This window comes from Lichenostomus cassidix, chromosome 7 (genome assembly GCF_008360975.1).
Source record: "Lichenostomus cassidix isolate B80296 chromosome 7, HeHo_3.0, whole genome shotgun sequence".
NCBI lineage: Eukaryota > Metazoa > Chordata > Aves > Passeriformes > Meliphagidae > Lichenostomus > Lichenostomus cassidix.
In genome coordinates this window covers 11,869,850-11,890,404 of record NC_139488.1, presented here as the reverse complement: position 1 = coordinate 11,890,404, position 20,555 = coordinate 11,869,850, and the positions used below count along the sequence as shown (strand labels likewise).

The window sequence follows — 20,555 nt, the reverse complement described above, 5'->3', positions numbered from 1 at the left end:
TGCTGCTCACAGATGAAGAGAAGCCTGGTTTTTCATCATGAAGCAAAGGACTACAGGGTTGTGTGGTTGTGAATGCAAGTGCTGAGATTTCAGAGAGGGTGTTAAATAAAATCTGCACAACTCTGCCCACAAGGAGCCATCACAGGAAATGTAAAGACTTGTCTGAGAAGTGGGGTTCCTTTGAACGCAAGCAGACAGCGGCTCACACGTACTGAGCAAATGGGCCAAGTAAAGAGGCAGAATTACCTCCCCCTGTAAGCCCACAAGCCAAAACACAGCTGGTAGCACTAATATTAGTCCTGTCAAGCCTGGCAGTCTTCATTTGTTATGCACCCTGCAAATAATTATACATATAGTTAAGCTTATAGCTCAGAAGCTGCATTTAGTAGTTGGCAGGGCGTCCTCCTCACTGGTATTGCTCCTCTGACCTCATTAGACTAACATGAGGAGCAAGTCTGGTCCTTTGTATTTTCAGAATAAACCATAGGTCTTTCTAACCTCTGCATATCAGGAACAGAGGTCACTAGTTGTCACTGTTGTCACAATCTGATTTGGGGTTTGTTTCAAGGTGCTGTCTGACCTTCCTTAAAGACTGTGTGGAGTTCTCCTGAAGTTTGCAGCAACTTCCCCAGAGGGCTTAAATTAGGACTCGTTTCCCACATTTTTGAAAGTTGCTTTCCCTTTTGTGAAAATTAAAGCATGAGGAGGGGCTTGCTGCCCACTGGGTGCCCTGCTCAGAGACGAGGGGTGGTAATTGAGAGTCCCATGGTACAGACCTATCTTTCTGGAGCAGGAAGAAAAGAGGTTGAATCTCAGCAGTCCGTAGTAAGCTATTTTCAGCTCAGGCATTCATTATTGCCACGATCTGCCATCCAAAATGCCTGCTTATGCAAAATGTGGAACTAGGTATGTGCTGCCCATTGTACATCAAAGTAATTGATTTTTGTAATAATGGAAAGTGTCTGATGATTCACTGGGGTAAATCAAGCAAAACAGTAGAAAGACGAGACAGAAAATAGGAAGAGAACCAGGACCAGTAATAAATCATGATAGAGGGTATTCAGTGTATTGCTATAGCAGTAAGTCAGTAGAGTGTTAAGCTGCATAAATAAAAGATAATGTGTTTCATTTCTGCAGGGTGTTGCTCAGACTACACCTATTAACAGGATCACCTAGTTCTGCAGAAAATACACACAGCAACAGGTTTTGTCATATTATCCGGACAAATCAGATCTGTATTAAGATTTTAAGAGTTACTTTGCCAAAATGGAGCAGGAAATGAATATTCCTCATCACTGCAGCTAAAGGAAAACATGCACAGATATGGAAAATTACTCTTTACTGGTGTACTGAGGTATGTGGAAGCGGAAGCTTAACTTCTCCTGGAATGACATGGAGGTGGGACTGTTTGCTATTTCTGTGACTTCCAGGGATTAAACTCAGCTTCCTCTTGCTTAAGGCCTACATGTATAAGTCCTCACAGGGAAAGAGACTACTGATTTCTTTCCTCCCTGTGCATGTTTGTATAAATCCTGATACTCTACGACAGCGCTAGTGAGGGGGAAGAGCAGCCTTCATCTCTCCCCCTTTGCGGCATTACACACTGAGATCAAGTATGAGACCCATGGGAAACTTCAGCCTCTGGGAGGCAGAGGAACCAAAACCTTCACGCCCAAATAACAGTGAGGCATGTCACATACTCCAGCCACTCCAAGTTCCCAGCATTTTTCATCTATCGGCACAAGTATGTGGGGTTTTGGCTGTTGGCCCCGATGACTGAGTTCTGGTGCTCAGCTGCCTGGTGAGCCACTCTTGCTCACTTCCTCACCCTTGAACAAGGATTTTCCATTGTCCAAAACAGCAGCTTTGGCAAAGGACCTCTGAGAGTTAGCAGAGGTCCCGGCTTGCTGCTGGGATCCCCTGAGGCACTTGCTGCAGCTGAACCTCCCTTTGCCGAAGCCAGGCAGCCCCACGGCACATGCTGGCATGGCTGCAGGGAACGGACAGACTTGGTTTTAGACACTGACACTCCACATGCCTGCTGTCTGGCTGAGATGTGCAGATTTGCAGCTCACCTCCATTGGCATGGAGTCACTGAAAGGGGCCCAGCAGTGCAGCAGGAGTGTAGCTTGCACAGCCACTCCAGCTTTTGAAAATAGTCAGCCAGGTGCAAAGAGTGAGGGAAGGTATTGCTCTTCTAGTGCAAGAGTAAATTATGCCAGTTTTCATATTAGATAGTGCAGATGTAAGCCAACTCTTATTCTTGCTTGAGAATTAATTACTTCAGTAAGCAATGACAACCCTCTAGCTTCTTCTCTTTCCCCAACACCCTCACAAAAAAATCAGTGGGTGCAAAGCCAGAGGGAAGAAAACACCAATCTCTGAATGGCTATTTTGCATGAAGCCCCTTTTCCCTCCCTGGCTCAGGTCAGTCCTGTTCCACCCAGTGGTTAGCCCCTGGTTCTTCCCGGAACTGGAAGGAGGACTGGCTGGCCTGCAGCATTCCAAGCAGAGTGCAGAGGCTGCAGAGGGACGTTGGGCTGAAGTGGTTCGAGAAGTGCTGAAAGCCAATCTTCCCCAAGGCCCTCCTGTAATCCACAGCGAGGTCAGATTCCTCTGGACTAACGAGGCTTTGCAAACTGTCAGTAGCATGGAGACGGGCTTAGCTAACATAGTTTAGAGAAACTGCTGGTAAGTGAAAAGGTATCATTCATCAGTCTGAGGGAATAATCCTCATGTAAGACTGTAAATAATTTGGTTTGTGCTTTTTTTTATGCCTGGGATTAAGCTGTACAGATGCTGGAAACGCAGCATCTATGACTTCCTCTCTTCAAAGAAACTACACATTGTTTGCCTGAGAACTCTTGTGTTTGTCATCACATGGGAGAGCCAACATTAGGAGTTTTCATACAAAATGGAGCAAAACCCTGAGCCTGCTTATCTTTGGAATAACTGCCAGCATGATAGCAGCGTTTTGTAATACTTTTGTGTGCTCTTAAGCCTTCTGCAGAGCCATTCTTCTTATCAGAGGCCAGAGTTAAATTTTTGTAGCGATAGTGGGTTGATCCATTGCAGAACGACACAGGTTTGTTTATCAGGGCCTCTGCTGTGGGTATCTTGTCCTCTAATCCATCTTCCCTGGAGTGTATTTGAACATTCCAGTCCTGTGAGAATCTCGCAGGTAGCTGAAACTCAGCAAGCAAATACGCAATTGCTGGGGATTTCCAGTGATCCCGGGGGATCCCGGCGACCTCGTGCAGTGTCCCTTTCCCGGACTGCTCGCACGGACGGCACACAACAGCGAACGGAGCGCGCAGCGGGCGGCGGGACGCGGCACTGCCGAGGCTCTGCTGCCCCAGGGCCGGGAGCCCTTCAGCCCTTTACAGGGAGGGGGAGAAGTCGGCCACGAGCTGCTGGAACTCGCAGGAGCAGCGGCGCGGCTGTCCGCAGCCCCCCGCTCCCTGCTGCGCGCAGCCGCGGCGGGAGAGCCGCCGGGGCAGTCCTGGCGTTCCGGCTCGTGTTGCTGCGCCGTGCAATCGCCGCCGCTGTCTCCCCGCTGTCCCGCTGTCCCGCACTCCCGCACTGCCGCTCCGCTCCCGCCGCGCCCGCAGCACGTGCGCCCCGACAGGCGCGAGTCCCCCGGGGGTGGGGCCGAGCGCGCGGCGCCGGGGGGCGTGGCCACGGGGGCGCGACCGAGGCCGCGAGGCCGGCGCTCGGTGCGCGCGTGCGCGTGAGGAAGGCGGTGAGGGGGAACGCGGGCCAGGGGCGGGCGCGGCGGCGGCGGCGGCGGGCGCGTGACGAACCCCGCTCCCATTGGCGGAGCGGCCGTCACGCGGCGCCGCGGCGGGAGGCGATTGGGCGGTGGCGGGGCGGGGCCCGGGCTCCCCCCGGCGGCCGCTCGCGCGAGGCCCGTGCTCGCCGCGCGCAGGAGGCGGCGGGGCGGTCGCGCGGCCGTGGGGGCGGGCGGGGCCGCGCGCGGCCGGGGCGGGGGCGGCGGCGCTGAGCCCGCCCCGCGCTCCGACCCGCCCTGCGCCCGCCTCCCCTCCCCCGGCCCAGCCCGGAGCCGCGCAGCCGGGGCCCGGCGGGGGAGCTCCGAGCTCCATGGGCAACACCGTCACCTGCTGCGTATCCCCGGACGCCAGCCCCAAGCTCAGCCGGGCTCGCGGCGGCGGCGGCGGGGCAGCGCCGGGGCCCGATCGCTGGGCGGACGCGTACCAGGCGGCGGCGGCAGCGGGCGGCGGCGGCGGCGGCGGCGGCGGTTCGGGGTCGGCGGAGGCCGAGTCGGGGGACTCGGATCCCGGTGGCGGCGGCGGTCCCCACCTCCAGCACATTAGCGACCGGGAGTTCCCGGATGGTGAGCGACGGGCGGGCGGGGAGCGCCGGGCACCGCATCCCCGTCCCCGCGGTGCCCCCGCTCCGCTCGGGCGGGTACCCGGGGGGCACCGGCGGCCCGAGGCGCGGCCCCTTTGTCCGGCGGCGGGGGCAGCGAGGTCCCGCCGGCCCCGCGGGGCTCGGCCCGCGCCGCGCCCCAGGCAAAGTTCCCCGCGGCTGTCACGGCGGCGGCACGGCCCCGGCGGGTCTGGGTTCGGGCCGGGACCTCCGCCCGCGGGACCAGCCTGGGGCCGCTCGGCGAGTCCCCGCCCGGGCCGGGAGCGCCTCCCCTGCCCGGGGGCGCCCGGCCCTGCCCGGGTCCCGCAGAGAGGGTCGGGGAGCAAGAAGGGAACGTGGCAGAGCCCCCGGGTGCTCCCGGCTGAGGTGGAGAAGTCTGGCTGCTCGTTTCTCCTTAACTGTAGAGCCGTGATTCGGTCGCAGCGTTCGGGCAGATCGCAAAAGCCGCTGCATTTCCAGTCTCTGCTGAACAGGAGGAAGGAAGAGGGTGTGTGGGGAGTAAGGGAATTAAGAATTACAATGTGTGCATATGACATCACCGTGGCTGGACGTGGGTAATTTATACTCTGGCTGTGCAGGGTTCTAACTGCACTCATTTCACCGGCCGGCGTTCCTGTCGCGTAGCTCTCTGTGTTCCCAGTTTGCTTTCCTTGGACTCACGGGAAAGTACGTGTGTGCTGCTCAGATTGCTCGCAGTCACACCCGGAGCGCTGGTACCGCACAGACTCGCTCCGTGAGGCATCTCCTGGCTGCCCGGGAGGGCTGCAGGGCTGTGCTGCGGGAGTTCCCGAGCCCTGTAACAGGTTCGGGGTGCTCCTGGCTGCCCGGGAGGGCTGCAGGGCTGTGCTGCGGGAGTTCCCGAGCCTCATGTAACAGGTTCGGGGTGCTCCTGGCTGCCCGGGCGCTCACGTGGTGCTGCCGGAGCCGCGCAGCGCAGTCTGACGCCTCATGATATTCAAAACTTAGTTTAATTAACGAACATCTTGCTATTCCTCCTTGCAATTATAACCACACCTAGGTGAAATATATTCGCGTGAAAAAAGATAGCCTGCCTGACATCTTTAATGTACCATGCATGCAATAATCACTGTAATCCATACTCCTCTTGAACTTTTGAAAAAATTTTTGCTATCAAACTGGCTGCAGAAGAGTGTGGGGAGACCCTCAGAAATGGAATTATTAAACTTGCAGTGTTCTGCGCAGCACCATATGGTGCAGCTGTTCCAGAAATGAGATGGAATAGTCAGCCCCTTGAATCTCCTCTGAGACAGCTGTGCAGTACTGCAGTAGTAGAAATTACGTTTGCTGCCTAGGAGAAATAAACCTTTATTTTTGCAGGAAGATATTACAGAAATCACTCAACTCATTAGGGGAGGAGGAGCTAAACTCTCTAAAGATTCTAATAAGCCAAGCAAAAATGCCTAAGCGGAACAAATCTTCTCAGGAATAAGAGTTGTATTTGTTTGAATCTTTAGTATGTGATCATGTCAGCAGTGCTTAGTAACAGATTTAATTGTGAATTGGCCTTAAAGTAGGGAAGTGTTTAATTTTTTTTGAATTTGTGAGCCTGAATAAGAGTGTATAGTCCAAGAATAAGATAGTAGCTGTCTATCACAAATTTTACTTTTGTAGCTACGGAAACTTTAGTCTTGAGACAGGAGATAAAGACATAACAATTAGAACTGCATAAGTAGTATATGTTTAAGATGATTTTAAAGATCATTTGTACAGTGGTGTGTGGTTCACTATTGCCCTCCAAAGTAGATGTGCTGCAAGTGACAGATGCTGTTTGAAGTTTTCTGATTGATGTAACCTTTCAGGGGTGCAGAAAGTATCAAAGTTTGGTACATTTATTAAAATAAAATTCTGAATTGTCAATATTAGAAGTAAAGCTTCATTTTTGAATGATTTTCATTGATTTTTGAATGCTACAAAGTACTACCTGGATAGAATTGAAGCAGTTAACTTCATAATGTAAAGCACTATTTGTGAAGTCTAAAATTAAGTGTTATGAAGCAGGCTTTATCAAGGAGTTTGAAGTGATACTGCTGTTTAATTTAATACCTTCTATGAAATAATAAATCTGTAATATACCAGGTAGCTATGCTTATTCCTCTTAAACTCTAGGATGTAAAAGCTGTCAGCATACCCAAACCAATGAAACAGCCTGTGTGTTTCTGTGCTGTTGACTACTACAAAGCATTAGTTTCATTTGGGGGATAAAATGTACTTCTTATAATTGATTAATATATAATATCATAGGTTAGCTAAGATGCAAACTTAGTCTGTAATAGAAGGCTGAGAACCTACTGACTGCCCTTTTCTTGAATGCTTTGGCAGGAAGAAAAGAGAAGGCTGCAAGGAAAAAGTCAAGATCATTTTGGCTATTTTTGTTCCATGCTGCTCAGTTCTAGAAGTTTCTAGGAAAACAGCTAAATATATCAGAAAGCATGTGTTGGAATGCGATGGAGATGCTTCATTCCTTAAATTTCTACCTCTGCATCGTTTGTTGTTCTTAAGTCTGTCTTAGTACTTTTGCACTTGTTTTGCTAAAATTGAATGTTTCGGTTGTATCAGGAATGCAGAAGTTACCAACCAAGCTTTGGGCTTTTTGTTTTGTGTTGTTTCATAGCTTTGTGTTACGCTTTCATAGCAAGTGGAATGTGTTCCTCGCAGGTCTGTGCTCTTAAGTGAGCTTCTGTAGCTTCTCCAGCACACTATACTACTTAACATGCACTACTTTCCAGTCAGCACTGCTTAGATTGTCTGTATCGGATCAGGATGAAACAAGAAAAATCTCATTTTCTTAAAATGGGCAGATTATTATGTGGTATTTATGTATGACAAAAACGCAGTGGTAGGTGGTATGGAGGTAAGACACATAGTAAAACTTAAAGTTTCCTGTTTCAACAGAATTCAAACAGGAAAGCTTTGTCAGATCCTCTACTAAGAGAATTTAAAGGATGATTTTGTACTTTATAGCTCTCAAGATCCTGAGCCATAACCTGTTTGGTGCATGCTTTTTCTGAATGAGAAATAAGCCTATATTTGTGGTTTGATATGCTAAGCCAAATTGGATTAAGTAAACGGGAATAAACGTAACTTTGAAAACAGTAGTTTATTCCAAATAGGTTCATGCCTACTGCTAATATTAAATATCAAGGGCTGCCATGAATCGAAAGCAGCTAGTTGACTTTGCAGCTGAGCAGTAAGTGTTCCTTAAACCAACAGTTCAACACAGTTTGAATTGACCAAAAAGGCTTTTCCTATCTAGTTTTAGTAATGGTAGCTCTTTGATCTTAGCGTGCCATTTGGGCTGTCGTGATTACTGGGGTTTGGGTTGGTTTGGTTGTTTGGGTTTCTCCCCACAAATGAGTGTCTGCTAATCTTTATTTTGGGCTTTCTTTTTTTTTCCTGTGATTTTTTTCTGGTTATTTGGGGGAGAACTTCTCACAGTTGAAACTTTCTTGCCAGATCCCTATTTTTAAACATAGATCTACTTTTTCATAAATTCTTTGATCCTTGGATGAAACTAGAACAAGACCTTGTTTGGCCTGTGTTTCTCACTTGTTCTTGAAAACATCTCCATCCACAGCTGTTGTTTACTGAGCTTGAGCAGAGATTTGCCTGATTCCCTTGAATCAAAGGGAAGAGTGTTGGCCTGCTGAAGTGGTGGGACAAAGTGACCTGGTAGCCTCACCTGAATATCTGGGGGTGGAGAATGACAAGGGAAAAGACAGTAAGGGATGAGAAGGAACAGCACATGGGGTCAGGAGAAGAGCTGAGTGGGGTGTGTTCATCACACAGAGGTTAGATGGGAAAGCAAATGGAAGGGGACTTTGAAGAGGGGAATTAATAGGGATGAAGCAAATGAGGTTTACCTGAATAGGCTCAGACTAGTGCCTAGGAGTAACTCTTGAAAGGTTCAGGTTGCCTGCATGCTGCAGTTATTTAACAGTGCTGAAGATGAACAGATATTTGGGTATATTGATTGTCTGTGATCTGGTTTCACTAACAGCTTGTCTATAAGCCTCCTTGCAGAAGGTCTAAGTAGTGTTCATTTGTTTCTCTTATATAATTTCAGCTTATTTCAGGCATGTGGGTGGAGGTTTTTTCCTGGTTTTTTTTTAGTTTGGGGTTTTTTTTGTTGTTGGGGATTTTTTAAAAATCCTAGTTAAAATGTTAGTTAAAACACTTTGGTGCAAGGAATCAGCTTTTTGATGCCAGCAGTTTTCATCACAGGAAAGACTTAACCATCTTGTGTTGGATTTTGTGCCTCTCGAGTTGAAGATCTGTAGCTGCATAGGCTGACAAATACTGTTGTCTGTTTACACCAACATGAAGCTAGGGCTAAAACCAAATGACGCTCTGCTGCCTTTTCTAGTGCTCCCTCCCCTTTTTTCCTTCTAGTCACTGAGGTTTTTCACTTAACTTAGACTTGCTCTTCGTTCCCCAAAGCTGTCAATATCCCTTTCCTAAAACTGACTAGAGATTCATTACAAAGGTATTTGTAGCAGTTGCAGATAGTCTGTGATCTTGACAGAGGTGAAGTAATGGACTTTCTGTAAGTCTGAAACACCTTCCATGTTGCTGCCTTGAGAAGCCTGATGTCATGGCCTCTAGAAACTGTGAAGTACCTGGAGTGGAAATGACTGAATCACAAAGTCATCCAGAAACAGCAATGAAATTGATCTACAGATTTGGGAATTGGAGATAAAATTGTTCATTGCTGTAGTATACTATTTGTATTTCTGTTCTTATGCTTGCATACTGTTGGCAGCTAAGGAATCCTCTATCCTTTTCACTCAATCTTGGAGACTTTTGCAGTGAGCAAGTAAAGCTTAGGTTTTTAGGGAATAGTTGATATGGAACATATGTACATGAAGCTCATGTGGAAGGAGACTGATTTGTGTCTTTGGTGTGTTTCTTCAGGCTTTCAGCATAACAGGTATTAAAAGGAAATATATAATCAGAGGGCTTTGATGAAACTTATAGAACTAAGGAAACTCAATTAATTTTCATCTTCTTTTTTTTTTTAACTAGTTCCGTGTGACTTAACTCAAGCATCCTTTTCCTCTGCTGGCTTTCTTTAGGAAATTTGTTGTTTTCCCTCCTACCTGCAGGGTAGATGAAGAACAACAGAAGTTCTGTGGCTAGAAGTATGTGTTCTCTCAAGTGTGGTCATTGTGGTGAGGTCATACCAAAAAGCTGACTAACAGGGGAATGAACTCTTGCACAGCCAACAAAGCACAAAACCCTGCTCCTCCCAGATTCATATTGCACATTAAATTAACATTTCTAACAGATTTTCTTCCACATACAGGGAGAAGGAAGAAGTTACTGTGGGAGGCAGGAGGGAAATTCTATCAAACATTAAGAACCCAGACCTTGCATCTGTAGATCCTTGCCAGCAAGCTTATGTTGAGATTTATAAATCTACTGGTTTTTTCTTCATTACAGCTAGAGTTTGAATGTGCACTTTTATTTCACTTACTAGAAAAAGAATGTTTTCAGAAGAAAACTCTGCATGTTTTGATTTCAAGAGATAAGTGAGGATGGTACTGACTTAAAAAAACTTGGTGGTATTTGTTTAAATGTGTAGTAAAGCCAGATGAATAAAACTGAAGATCTACTTGCAGGTGATGTAAATATCAGGATTACCTTAACTGCTTACACAAAAATCCCCCTGTCAGCCAGGTAGCATTCTACAGTGTTTGATGAGCTGTGTGTGTATAGCACAGCTTTGCTTCTGTTTGGAGTTCTGAAAGGGTCTCAAATCATTGCAGTAATCAAACATTGTTGATTTCTTTCCAGTGTGAAAACTGACACTGGCTTGTTATGAAATGTGTCAGTCAGGCTCAGATAATAAACTGTTGAATGCCAGTATCTTTCAAAAACTAAAAAAAGCTTTTCTGTAAAGCCCTTGGACATGTTTTGTTATGTGAATAGTTATGTTTCTTTTATAGAACAAACTGCAGGTAAGGTCCAGACTTCATTTGAAGTTTGCAAATGTGAGCAATTGGAAGAGGTGAAAAATGTACCATGTGCCAGTGCATCAGGTGGCATGTGACACTAGCAACCACTACAGTGTGTCTTGCTTTGGTTACCTGCAGACACTGCCTGAGACTGAATTTCTGGTACTCACCTGTTCTGCTTACTGAACCATGGCTTGTAAGTAAGGCAGAGAATGTGTGAGGAATTGTTACAGGAAAGCTTTCTTTACACTTGGTGTTGTTCACCATGGATCTAGGATTCTAAAATTTGGTTGCTTTTCAGTGTGTACAGTTGGAAATTTTTGGTTTGGCTTATCAGTTACAAAAGTAGAGCCGTGGACTTCTACTTTGGCCTCTGGTGATAGTGAATTGTGTTATGTGTGAAGGTCAGTGTGGGGAATAAAAAATTGGACAGCATGGAACTAATTCTCCTTGTCCTTTAAATGGAGTACAGGAACACATCCCTAACAAAATGTTAGTTACTTCTAAGATCAAGCTTGTGAGCTACTGTTTTCCTTCTAGTTCAAAGGTAAAATCCTAGGGGCACCTTGTTTACCACTGTTTTAACTTGTCCTGGTTTTGCTGTGGAATTTGGGGCACTCCTGACACCCTGCCATGGCTAAAATCTGCAGAAATGCTTATAACCCTGGCAGGTACCTCAGGAAATGTGTGGCAGCCTCCTGGCTCTGTTTGGACCTGGAAAGGGTGGCTGCTGTGTTGTGTGGAACAGATCCCTCGGTCGTGTTTCCCCAGCAGGGGCTGTGAATGGGCTGCAACAGGATCGTGTTGGGATGTCCTGTGGAGGCTGCAGAGAGTGGTGTGGATCCTCCTGCACTTTAGGAAGTTAAAGGACATGTATTAGTACTGTATTGTTTTGGGGTTTTTTTAAGCCACATAAATTAATAAATTACTTAAACCCTAGGTAGTCTCCAGTATTTAATAGATACTCTGCACTTTTGCTTTCTAAATTCTTCTGATTTTAGTAGCAAACTTGAAATATTTACAGTGTCAGTTTCTCCAGCCCAACTCTGGAATGTGGTGTAAAAGAGCAAATAATTCCTTTCTAATTAAGAGAGTTTGCTGTATATTGAAGTAATTTCTGCATCCTTCCAAAACATCAGTGTACACTTAGATATGTGCTGGGTATTGGTAATGATATTACTGTTTCTGTAGTAGTGCCATAAAGATCAACTGACAGATTTTAAACAGCTTTAAAGCATCCTTCTGTGTGTATTGTGTAAATTCACAATACTTAGAAATAATCTTTTAACAATAAGAGTTGCAAATGGAAAGCAAACTATGCATGCTGGGCTCTCTGGTGCATTTGGTGTGGCTGGGATGAGTAAACAAAGCAGGTTAAATTCAGAAACCAGAGTTGTAACTTTGCTAAAAGGTTTTGGGAAAAGAATTAGAATAATATAATTTGACGGATAAATCATTTTATATGAAGTTATTGTTAGGAATAACAGACTTTCTGAAATGGATTGGCAAATTTGCTTGTCTGATTTGTTATAATTTTTACATCTTTATTGGGAATGTTAAGTGACCTGCATCTTTACAGCATAACGTAATGAAATACAAGGGAAACTCAAGCATTTGTCAAAGCTAGTAAGTCACTGAGCAAGTGAAAAGGCTCAGTTTAGAGCAAAGATGATTTTATAATTTAATGCTTTAAATATGTGCTGTATCAAAATGTTACTGCTGTGTAGTAAAGCAAAGGATGGGCTAAAACTGCTAAAGGAAATGTAATACTTTATTGTTCTGAAGTAATGAAATTTTCAAAGGGCTGCTACTTAGTGACATTTTTGACTGTCAGCTTTATTCACAGGATAATACTTGTAGCACGATGCAATGTGTAAAATGTGTTTGTAATAATTAGAAGTCACCCGTGGAGGTGTGTAAGCCATAGATAAGTAGCTAGCATTACAAATTCCTAAAACCTACACACATTCTTACATGGCATAGATAAAAGTAAAATCTTCATGTGGATTTTGTTTTGTGAAAGGACATAAGATCTTGAGCTAGAGCAGAGGATTGCTTTTAAAATTGATGTGATGTGCCCTGTGGGGGACTGTGCACAAACAGCAGCAGCAGAGGTGGCTGAGATTGTCTGAAAGGCAAGCAAGCTGCAAGGGATTCCTCAAAAGAGGAAGGGTGGCAGAGGGAAGCAAGTTCAGGCTTCTCTCTGCTCCACTTGAAGGCAGGGTTGATCTGACAAGCTTGGTAGTACACATGAGTAAATGGCTCTGAGAGATGCAGAGAAAGCAGGAGGAAGGTTGTTTTTAATACACTGTTCTCAGAGACAGGGGAAAGGCCTTTGTGTAACAACATTATTGTGCTGCTCTCATAGACAATTTCAGGTGGGCATCTTCCCTTCTCAAACCTCTTTTATCACAGAGTGTGAGGGTCTGATATAAAGTGTTTTGATTTCTATTGAGCTGATAGCCTCTAGAACAAAAATGTTCTGGAGCTGTTTTCTTGCTTTTTATATCATTCTGTTGTTCCTTTCACTTCTCTCATTCTTGCTTCTGCACGCTTTAATTCCTATTTTTCCTGTCCTGTGGCACATGCTTTCTTTTTCTGCTACCTTTTCTTTGAAGCTTGAGTTTTCTGTTGTACAACTTCTGATGCAGCTCCTACTCAAGACTTACTCTTACTTTCAGGGCTAGTATGTTGGATTTGGTCTCATAAGTGCTACCAGGATGAAGGATTAGGAGTTTTATGCTTGGTTGTGAGCCAAATTGTTTGCAGACAGATTTATCTCTTCCTCTGCCTTTTCTTTTGCTGTTTCCCATTACATTTTACCTCTGCTCATGTCCTTATCTGCCTCTTGCCTTATGTTTCCTTCATCAGCTGTATTTGCTGTTGCTTTCTGGTATTTCATGAACAACACTGGCAGTTTAGTATGAGCAAATCACATGACTAATTTTTCCATTGCTTAGAAAAAAGCATTGTCCAGGGAAAATGGCACAGGCAGGATGGTTAAAATTCTGTGGCTGCTTGTAAGGGGAAGGCTACAGGGAGATGATCTATTAAATGCATCTTTCTTTGCAGTCTCTTGCTAGACCAAAGCAGGTGCACTGTGTCTGCTCATGCCATGTTATCCTGCAGTAACAGGCCCAGCTACAGTTGGTCTTGATCATTTCTGGTGGGGTTTTGTACCAAGAGCTGCACGATGTGTCTTGGACTTCATTAGTACCCCAACTCTGGTTGTATAATCTGTGTTGTGGATTTAATGTGCTTTAATTTCATGTGATTTAATACACCTGACTTTGTCCAGCAGAAAGCTCCTTGTGTCTGGCAGAGCCACCGTGGAACTGGAGCCAGTGAAAGTCTTACTATCCTTTCAGTTCTGTTCCTCTCCTTAAATGTGTGGGTCTGCTTGGTTCAGGGGGTTGACTTACATCGTTTTGTCAGTTTTGTGTCACTTAGTGCAGGCTGCAGTGCTGTGGATTTTCTTGCCTGGAATGACAAGAAGACATTGCAAACACTTCTTGTCTGGGCTGAAAGTTGGTTGTATTCATTCTTGTGATTTTAGTGCCTGATTTTAAACCTGATTTCTTACATGTAAGATGCATGGACAGAGGGATTGGCAGAGCACAAAAAGAGGTAGAAACAATGTAAGAAGTGAGCATTAACAAGTCTCAAGGTTTCAAAGTACATCAAAACCGTAGGGAAGTCAAGTGTATTTTTTAATGAGGTGAGGGAGGATGAGTGTTATCCTGTACTGTCTCTTCCCTGGGAAAAAAGCCATCTGTGCTGTTCAGCGTTTATCAGTGACCTGGAGGAGGCGATGGAGGATGCCCAAATTGCAGATGACAGCCCACAGTCAATGTGCTGGAGGCTGCTTATTCAGAGCAGGATTGGGCCAACATGAACCACTCCTATGCAATTGAGCAAGGAGAAACATGGGGTCTTGTGTTGAGAGTTACTGACTTCTGTAGCCCTTTCCCTTCAGCTTTCCTGTGCTTGTTCCTCCCCCGTTTTCCTTGCTGCTTTCCCTTAAATACAGCACAAGTCTTGTACAGTCCTGCATGCTCTTCCCTACCATTCCACAGTGTGTCTCGCAGCCCTGCAGGCATTAGTACCCCTAATGGGAAAGGTGGTCTAGGCTCTATGGACCCTTATGTGAAGTTCTCAAGGCTCAGCTCTGTAAAGCCTTGAGCAGCCTTATATTCTATCAAAAGCTGATTCTATTTTCAGGAAGAGGTTGAACTAGAGACTTCTGAAGACCTTTCTAACCTGACTTACCCAGTTATTCTAAAAGTTGCTGCTGAACTGTAAATAAATAAATTCTGAGTTGTTTGCTCTGTTTGCATCATAACTTGGTGATAATAATCTGTATTTTAAGTCCGCATATTGCAGTCTTGTTCTGCCTGTTGATGATACTTCAGTTACTTGGTAGGCTGGCAAAATGCTTCCACTTCTGAATGCTTTCACTTCTGAATCACTGTTTGTGTTTGGTTTGTTTGTTTGTTATTGCAGCGCTAGCATTAGAAGCTGTATACTGTCTGTTAAGTGATTTTGTTAAATCAGTATGAGAAACTTGTCAGACTTGTGGACAAATTTTAAACAAGTTATAGTATTTTGTTAGGATGTTACAAGTGGTAGGTAAAATGTGGCAGTATGGCATGCTATTGCATGCTGGATTTTTATTTTTTCAGAGAATCAACTGTGTATTAGCTCATACTTGAGGTATGAGCTGTAAGGCAAATTCCATTCTAGGGCTTCTCAACCAGGACTTCTTACCTGAATTTAATCAATCATTTAAAATATATCTGTTCACTCTGTGGTATGAATGAGCACAGTAAGGCAACAATAGAAATACTGGTTTCGTAAATTAGCTTTTTAAAACTTCACAAGATGGTCTGCTTTCATGGCTGACTCTGGTCTTTTTTGGGAGGAGGGGAAAATTCCCTTTTGAACAGTCTTGGTGTTCCTAAACAGATGTTGGCTACATTACTCATACAGCAGAGACTCAAAATTACAGTGGTCTACATGCTGGATCAGTGTCAGAGCAATGCTGTTGGACTAAGATCAGCAATGCTGTAAAGCCAAGTACTTGGAAAACATGGATGTCTGGATACCAGTGTTGTGCACCAGTGGGAATCTGGAATGAGAAGTTTTGGGAACACATGTACTTTTGCAGTTACATTCCCTTGCTGACACAGGAGGGCTGTGGCTGTGCTGTGGGGTAGGTGCAGTAGCACAAACATTCACACAGTTAAGACTTCCAGCACCCAGACAGTTTGTGGTTTGGCAGAGTTCTGTTGGTTGGGTGCATAAAAGATGATGGGTTTTTTTAATTAAAAGTTGATGGTGATTCTTAGATGACTTTGCTTTTTAGGGGTGTGGCAGCTGTGTTGGTGTCCCACCTTGACCACTTAGAAGTGCTCGTGAGTGTATGAGGTTGTATGGCTGGCATGGCATAAGAATGACAACTGTAAATGGATGCAAAATTGCTCTTCCCAGGACTTAGAGGATCACAGTCCTAGATTATTCTGTTCATGTGTGCACATAAGTCACTGTGTCTGTAGTGTGATTTCTTTGTAACAGCTGTTTCTTCTGTCAAAGCTAAGGCAGCTCAAAGTTTCATCATCATGGTCACAGTTTCATCAACAAACTTTGGTGATCACTTCCATCCTAATCTAAGGGAATAATACATCCTCTTCTAATGCCATCACTGCTCTGTTGTGGCCTAGGATTAAAGCAGTCATTTTGTTCTTCAATAACTATACTTTAGCTTTACATGGTTTTACTTGAAATTCCAAAAGAACTGAATCGTATAAGCTTCATGTTTTGATATTTATCAGCACTGAAAATGTTACTTATTAGGTTCTTTTTTTAAGACCACAGAGATTGTTTCCTGCTGTATTTGGTACATAGAGCATAGAGGGAAAGATCACAGAGGGAAAGATCAGCAGTGATAATTTTTGTTGTTCTGGTGGGTTTTTTTAAATTATTTTCTTGATAAAATTCTAGTTTTCTGGTCACTACTGAGCACATGTCCCACACCCAGCTACTGCAACATGCAGGGGCACTTACTGACTTCTGAACATAAATGTTGCTTTTTGAGATCTTCCTGTCCAGATTTTTTTTTTTTAAGAGGGAAAAATGTAAAATTTTTATTAATCTTTTGCAAAAGTAAAGTTTTGTTTGAGAGAGACATCCCATTCTATGTGGGTTTGATCTTATTTGTGTCACTGTGCTTGAGCACTTTGAGCCTGGGTGGGAATTGTTGCAGTTACCATCTTTTGTTAAAGGTGTCTTCTTTTTTGTGTCCTCTTTATTTCAGATTTAGCCTTGGAATCTAATCCATCTGATCATCCCAGAGCAAGCACAATTTTCCTAAGCAAGTCACAAACAGATGGTAAGCTGAGGTTTTTTCCAATTTAACAAAAAATGAGAGAAAAATTGGAAAAATAACCAAAAATAACAGCTGAAGAACACAGTGCTTCAATTCTTTCAAAGCATACAGATTAGTAGTTTATGTATTTACACAGAAATGTGGCTTTAGACCATTTTATTTAACACTTAAAATCACTTGTTCTTCAAAACGCTTAAATATCAGATTTCAGAGTGCAGATCCTAGTAGTCTGAAGGAGCAAGCCTTTCTTCAGTAGGTGTATTCAAGTTTCAAGCAATGGTGGGTTCTTTTATGACCAGAGACTGTTTTAAGAATTGTTTTAAAGTAAAAAAAAAAACAAAAAAAAACCTAATTTAAAAAGAAAAAAAAGTTTTGTGTAATAAATAATAAGCCTAAGTCATTTGCCTATATCAGTTGCTTTTGAATATGTTGTTTTAAAGTGTTTGAGTAGTTTCAGAGGATAAATATTCCCCAATCCTGGTTTTAATTATAGAGATGTACTGGGATTTTCAGTTTCTTTGCAGATCCCATAATAAAGTCAATTTTGAACAAGTGCTATAGCTTGTGCATTCAAAATGCTGTTGAAAAGTGGAGGCATTTCTAAATTGCACTAATAAAAGCAAATTCTGTCAACACTACATTTTGAAGTTGCAACTAAAAAAAAGTTTAAGATAGTCTTTTTAAAATTCTTGTATTTCTTTTATAGTTGGTTCTTGTTTGAAGCACTGTTTTGCTAAGAGAGTGATGCACTTGAGGCTGGATATGTTGATGGAAAGCTGCAGTGTGTCTTTTAACTTGCCATAGCTTTGCCACAGAAAAGAATTATTTTGACAGGTCTGTCAGTTGCTGTCCTGCTATTCAGTCTTGTGGCAAGTGGTAAAATTGTCAGTTGTATCAACTTTGCAGTGCTCAGATAATCTGTGAGCAGTGGGAACAAGCAGTAACCTGGTTCTCCAGAAGAGATGATGCCAAGGAAATGTAAAGACCTCTTTTTTTGGGGTCTTTAAGGTCAGTCTTCAAACAGCCAGAGGGTCTGACCTCGTTTCAAACACCTCTTAGATGAGCAGTGCTGAAGGTGCAGCTCACAAGTTGACAGAGTTCAGAAACACTCTGCAGCTTTCCAGCTTTGCTGCAAATAATATTCAAACTATGTGAACAGGCTTGTGGGGGGCGGTATTGCTTTTAAATGTGGTTTGGTTTTCTTCAAATGAAATGTATTGAATTGTGTTGATGTAGAAAAAGGCTGTGCTAGGTGAAGTAGTAATTATTATATTATTCTCTGAAGTTTGTGTTAGATGAACTGAATTTTATGGATCAGTTGGGCAGAATAATTTATTTTGTAATTGCCCTGGTTCTTCTTTAGTTAACCTTCCATAGAATTAGTAGAATTAATTCCCATAAGTTTTCTCTCAGTGTGATGTTAACAAGATTATGAGTTTTGATTTATGCAAAAAGACTAAAAAAATATTGATACTCTTTTCCAATTGTCAGTTTTTCTAAATACGTAAGAGAGTGTGTCCTGCTAAAGAGAGGTGATGACTTGAGGTTAGAACTTTGGAGAGGTGCCTGTCCAGGCTGATCACATTTGTGCATATGTGCACCTCTCAGCTCTCCCCAGCACACTGTTGTATTGCTGCTGTCGCAGCTGGAAGTTTAACCTTGCAGTCTTTTTTGAAAGACTAACACAGTTAAAGATGATCAAATGACATGGTTGCAGTTATGTGATAAATAGGTGCATAGCTTGTGCCAGCACCTTCTGTATAGTGAAATGCCCTTTTACTTTCTGCTGTCTAATAGGAGCGAGAACATGTAAATAATGCTGGTCACCTCATTTTCTCCTTGTGTGCCTTTGGCAGGATCAGGGTGTGCTGGTTTTGCCTCTCTTTGCTGTTGGATGTTGGACATTGTCTGTTTGGACTGTCTGAAATCATCCTGGATTTCATGACACACAGCATCTTTTCAAAGCAGAGACATTTTTCCCCTTAGTGTGATGGAAAGTAGTTGTTCCTAAATGTACATGTGGGCAGACAGAAGTAGGATGTAGCTTACTAGCTAAATAAAACTTGGTATTTTTTCCTCAAACTACTTTTCCAGACACCTAAAGTAAAATTTGAAACTTTTAATACTTACGTACTTTAGAAAACTAGGTTAATAGAATGACTTTATTGAATGTAAATTGGGAAACCTTTCAGTTCACATTCTTTTTCCCTCTTTCTAGTGCGAGAGAAGAGGAAGAGTAACCATATAAATCATGTAAGTAAACCAGATTCTATAATAATAATATTAGGGTATTGGGCCAAAGACATATTCTAGGAAACAACTGTAGTCGTTCTAGGTATATAGTCTCACACATGTTCCCAATCTTCTTTAGAAAGGTAAAACTGAATTATCTTTGCCTGTCTCTGAAAAATAAACAGGCACAGTATCATAAAGCATAGAATGGCGGATGTCAAAAGAATAAGAATCAGAATTAATTTTTTGTTGTATCAGTCTTAAGCATTTCAGAACAGTAAAGAAGAAAATACAAGCCAACTTATCAGTATTTTCTTGCAAACAGAAATAAAACTGCATTAATTTCTCAGCTGAGATGGCAAGTCTGGAATGGCCTGCTGATTGAGTATTGCTACAGGACTTACTTTAAGAAGTGTGTCCAGTATGAAAAGAGAAAGATGAACTAATATCATCAGTATCATAAACAAGTGATAATCCATTAGTTTTAAAATCTGAAAATACGCTCTGAGCTCTTTCCGCAAATATTAGTTGGTTTGGATACTTCACTTGCCAAAAAAAAAAAGCCAAAACAAAAAAGATGCAATGTCATTAATAAGTGGATAAAAAATCATTGACTAGTAAAGGTAAGAATGGAAGTTAGTAACCTAAAGCTTAAAAATACTGTCTAGCAAAAGTGTCTACTGATAAAGTACTGGTAAGATAATGGCATTTCAAGTCTCTTTTATCAAGTGTGATTATGCAAGGAGTGGGGATATTCTTTTTATTTTTTTTGTCTCTTTTTCTGTTACAATTCCAGCTTTGGTTTGCCAGCACCAAGGTGAACTGTGATTGGATTGTTTTTGCTGGCAAACTTCAGCTGGAATGGGAGATATTCCCAGGCAGCTATTGAGTTGTGAAGGGTGCCAACATTTTCATATGGAAGATTTTCAAGTTTTAGACAAGGCATTTAAAAAAATTGTGGTGAAAACTAATGAATCTTGAATTGTTTGATTAAAATTCCTCCCTCAGTTACGATGTCCTATCTCTAGTGCAAGGCATTCTCTAAAAATGCTCAGGGAAGCCTAGATAGGGTTCTGTTATAAGATTTCTCACAGTAAAAAATGTACAGGATTAGGAGGGATGATGGAGCATATTGCTAGCTCTAAATAATAATAGTAAAAGTAAGGGTAATAGCAGTACTCTGTTTCCAGATTGCAGATGCTAAACAGGACATGTGAGAAGGGAGCCATGTCAGGAGAAGGTTTCTTTTTTTGAAACTGTAACATGACAAAACCTCAAATGCAGAACTGTCTTCACAAGGAGCAATACTGAATAACCACAACCTGTAAAGGTATAGGATGTAAAAGAAGAGACATGGTGATTATGGAGTCACAGGGAAATCTAATAGAGAGGGAAGACTGAGACACAAATGGACAAGAGTGGAATGGGAGAGAACTGAGAAAATCAGAGGACTTGCTGCTTTAGCTCAGCTTTTTCTGCTATAAATTATCTGAAATCATGTTGTGTATTACAAGGGATGATTTATAAATGTATTTTACACAAAGGAAGTAGATGGCTACAGGGTGGCTTACGTT

General features: G+C 43.2%; 1 protein-coding gene across 1 annotated transcript in view; it reads left to right on the top strand.

Annotated features, from left to right (window-relative positions):
- The first annotated feature begins 3,959 nt into the window (after positions 1-3,959).
- CCNYL1 (cyclin Y like 1) overlaps positions 3,960-20,555 on the top strand; it is a 33,640-nt gene continuing 17,044 nt past the window's right edge. Inside the window, exons 1-3 of the mRNA XM_085066200.1 lie at positions 3,960-4,354; positions 16,678-16,752; positions 18,968-19,002. Coding sequence (XP_084922326.1) covers positions 4,102-4,354; positions 16,678-16,752; positions 18,968-19,002 — 363 coding nt within the window. The 5' untranslated portion in view covers positions 3,960-4,101. The remainder of the gene's footprint in view (positions 4,355-16,677; positions 16,753-18,967; positions 19,003-20,555) is intronic.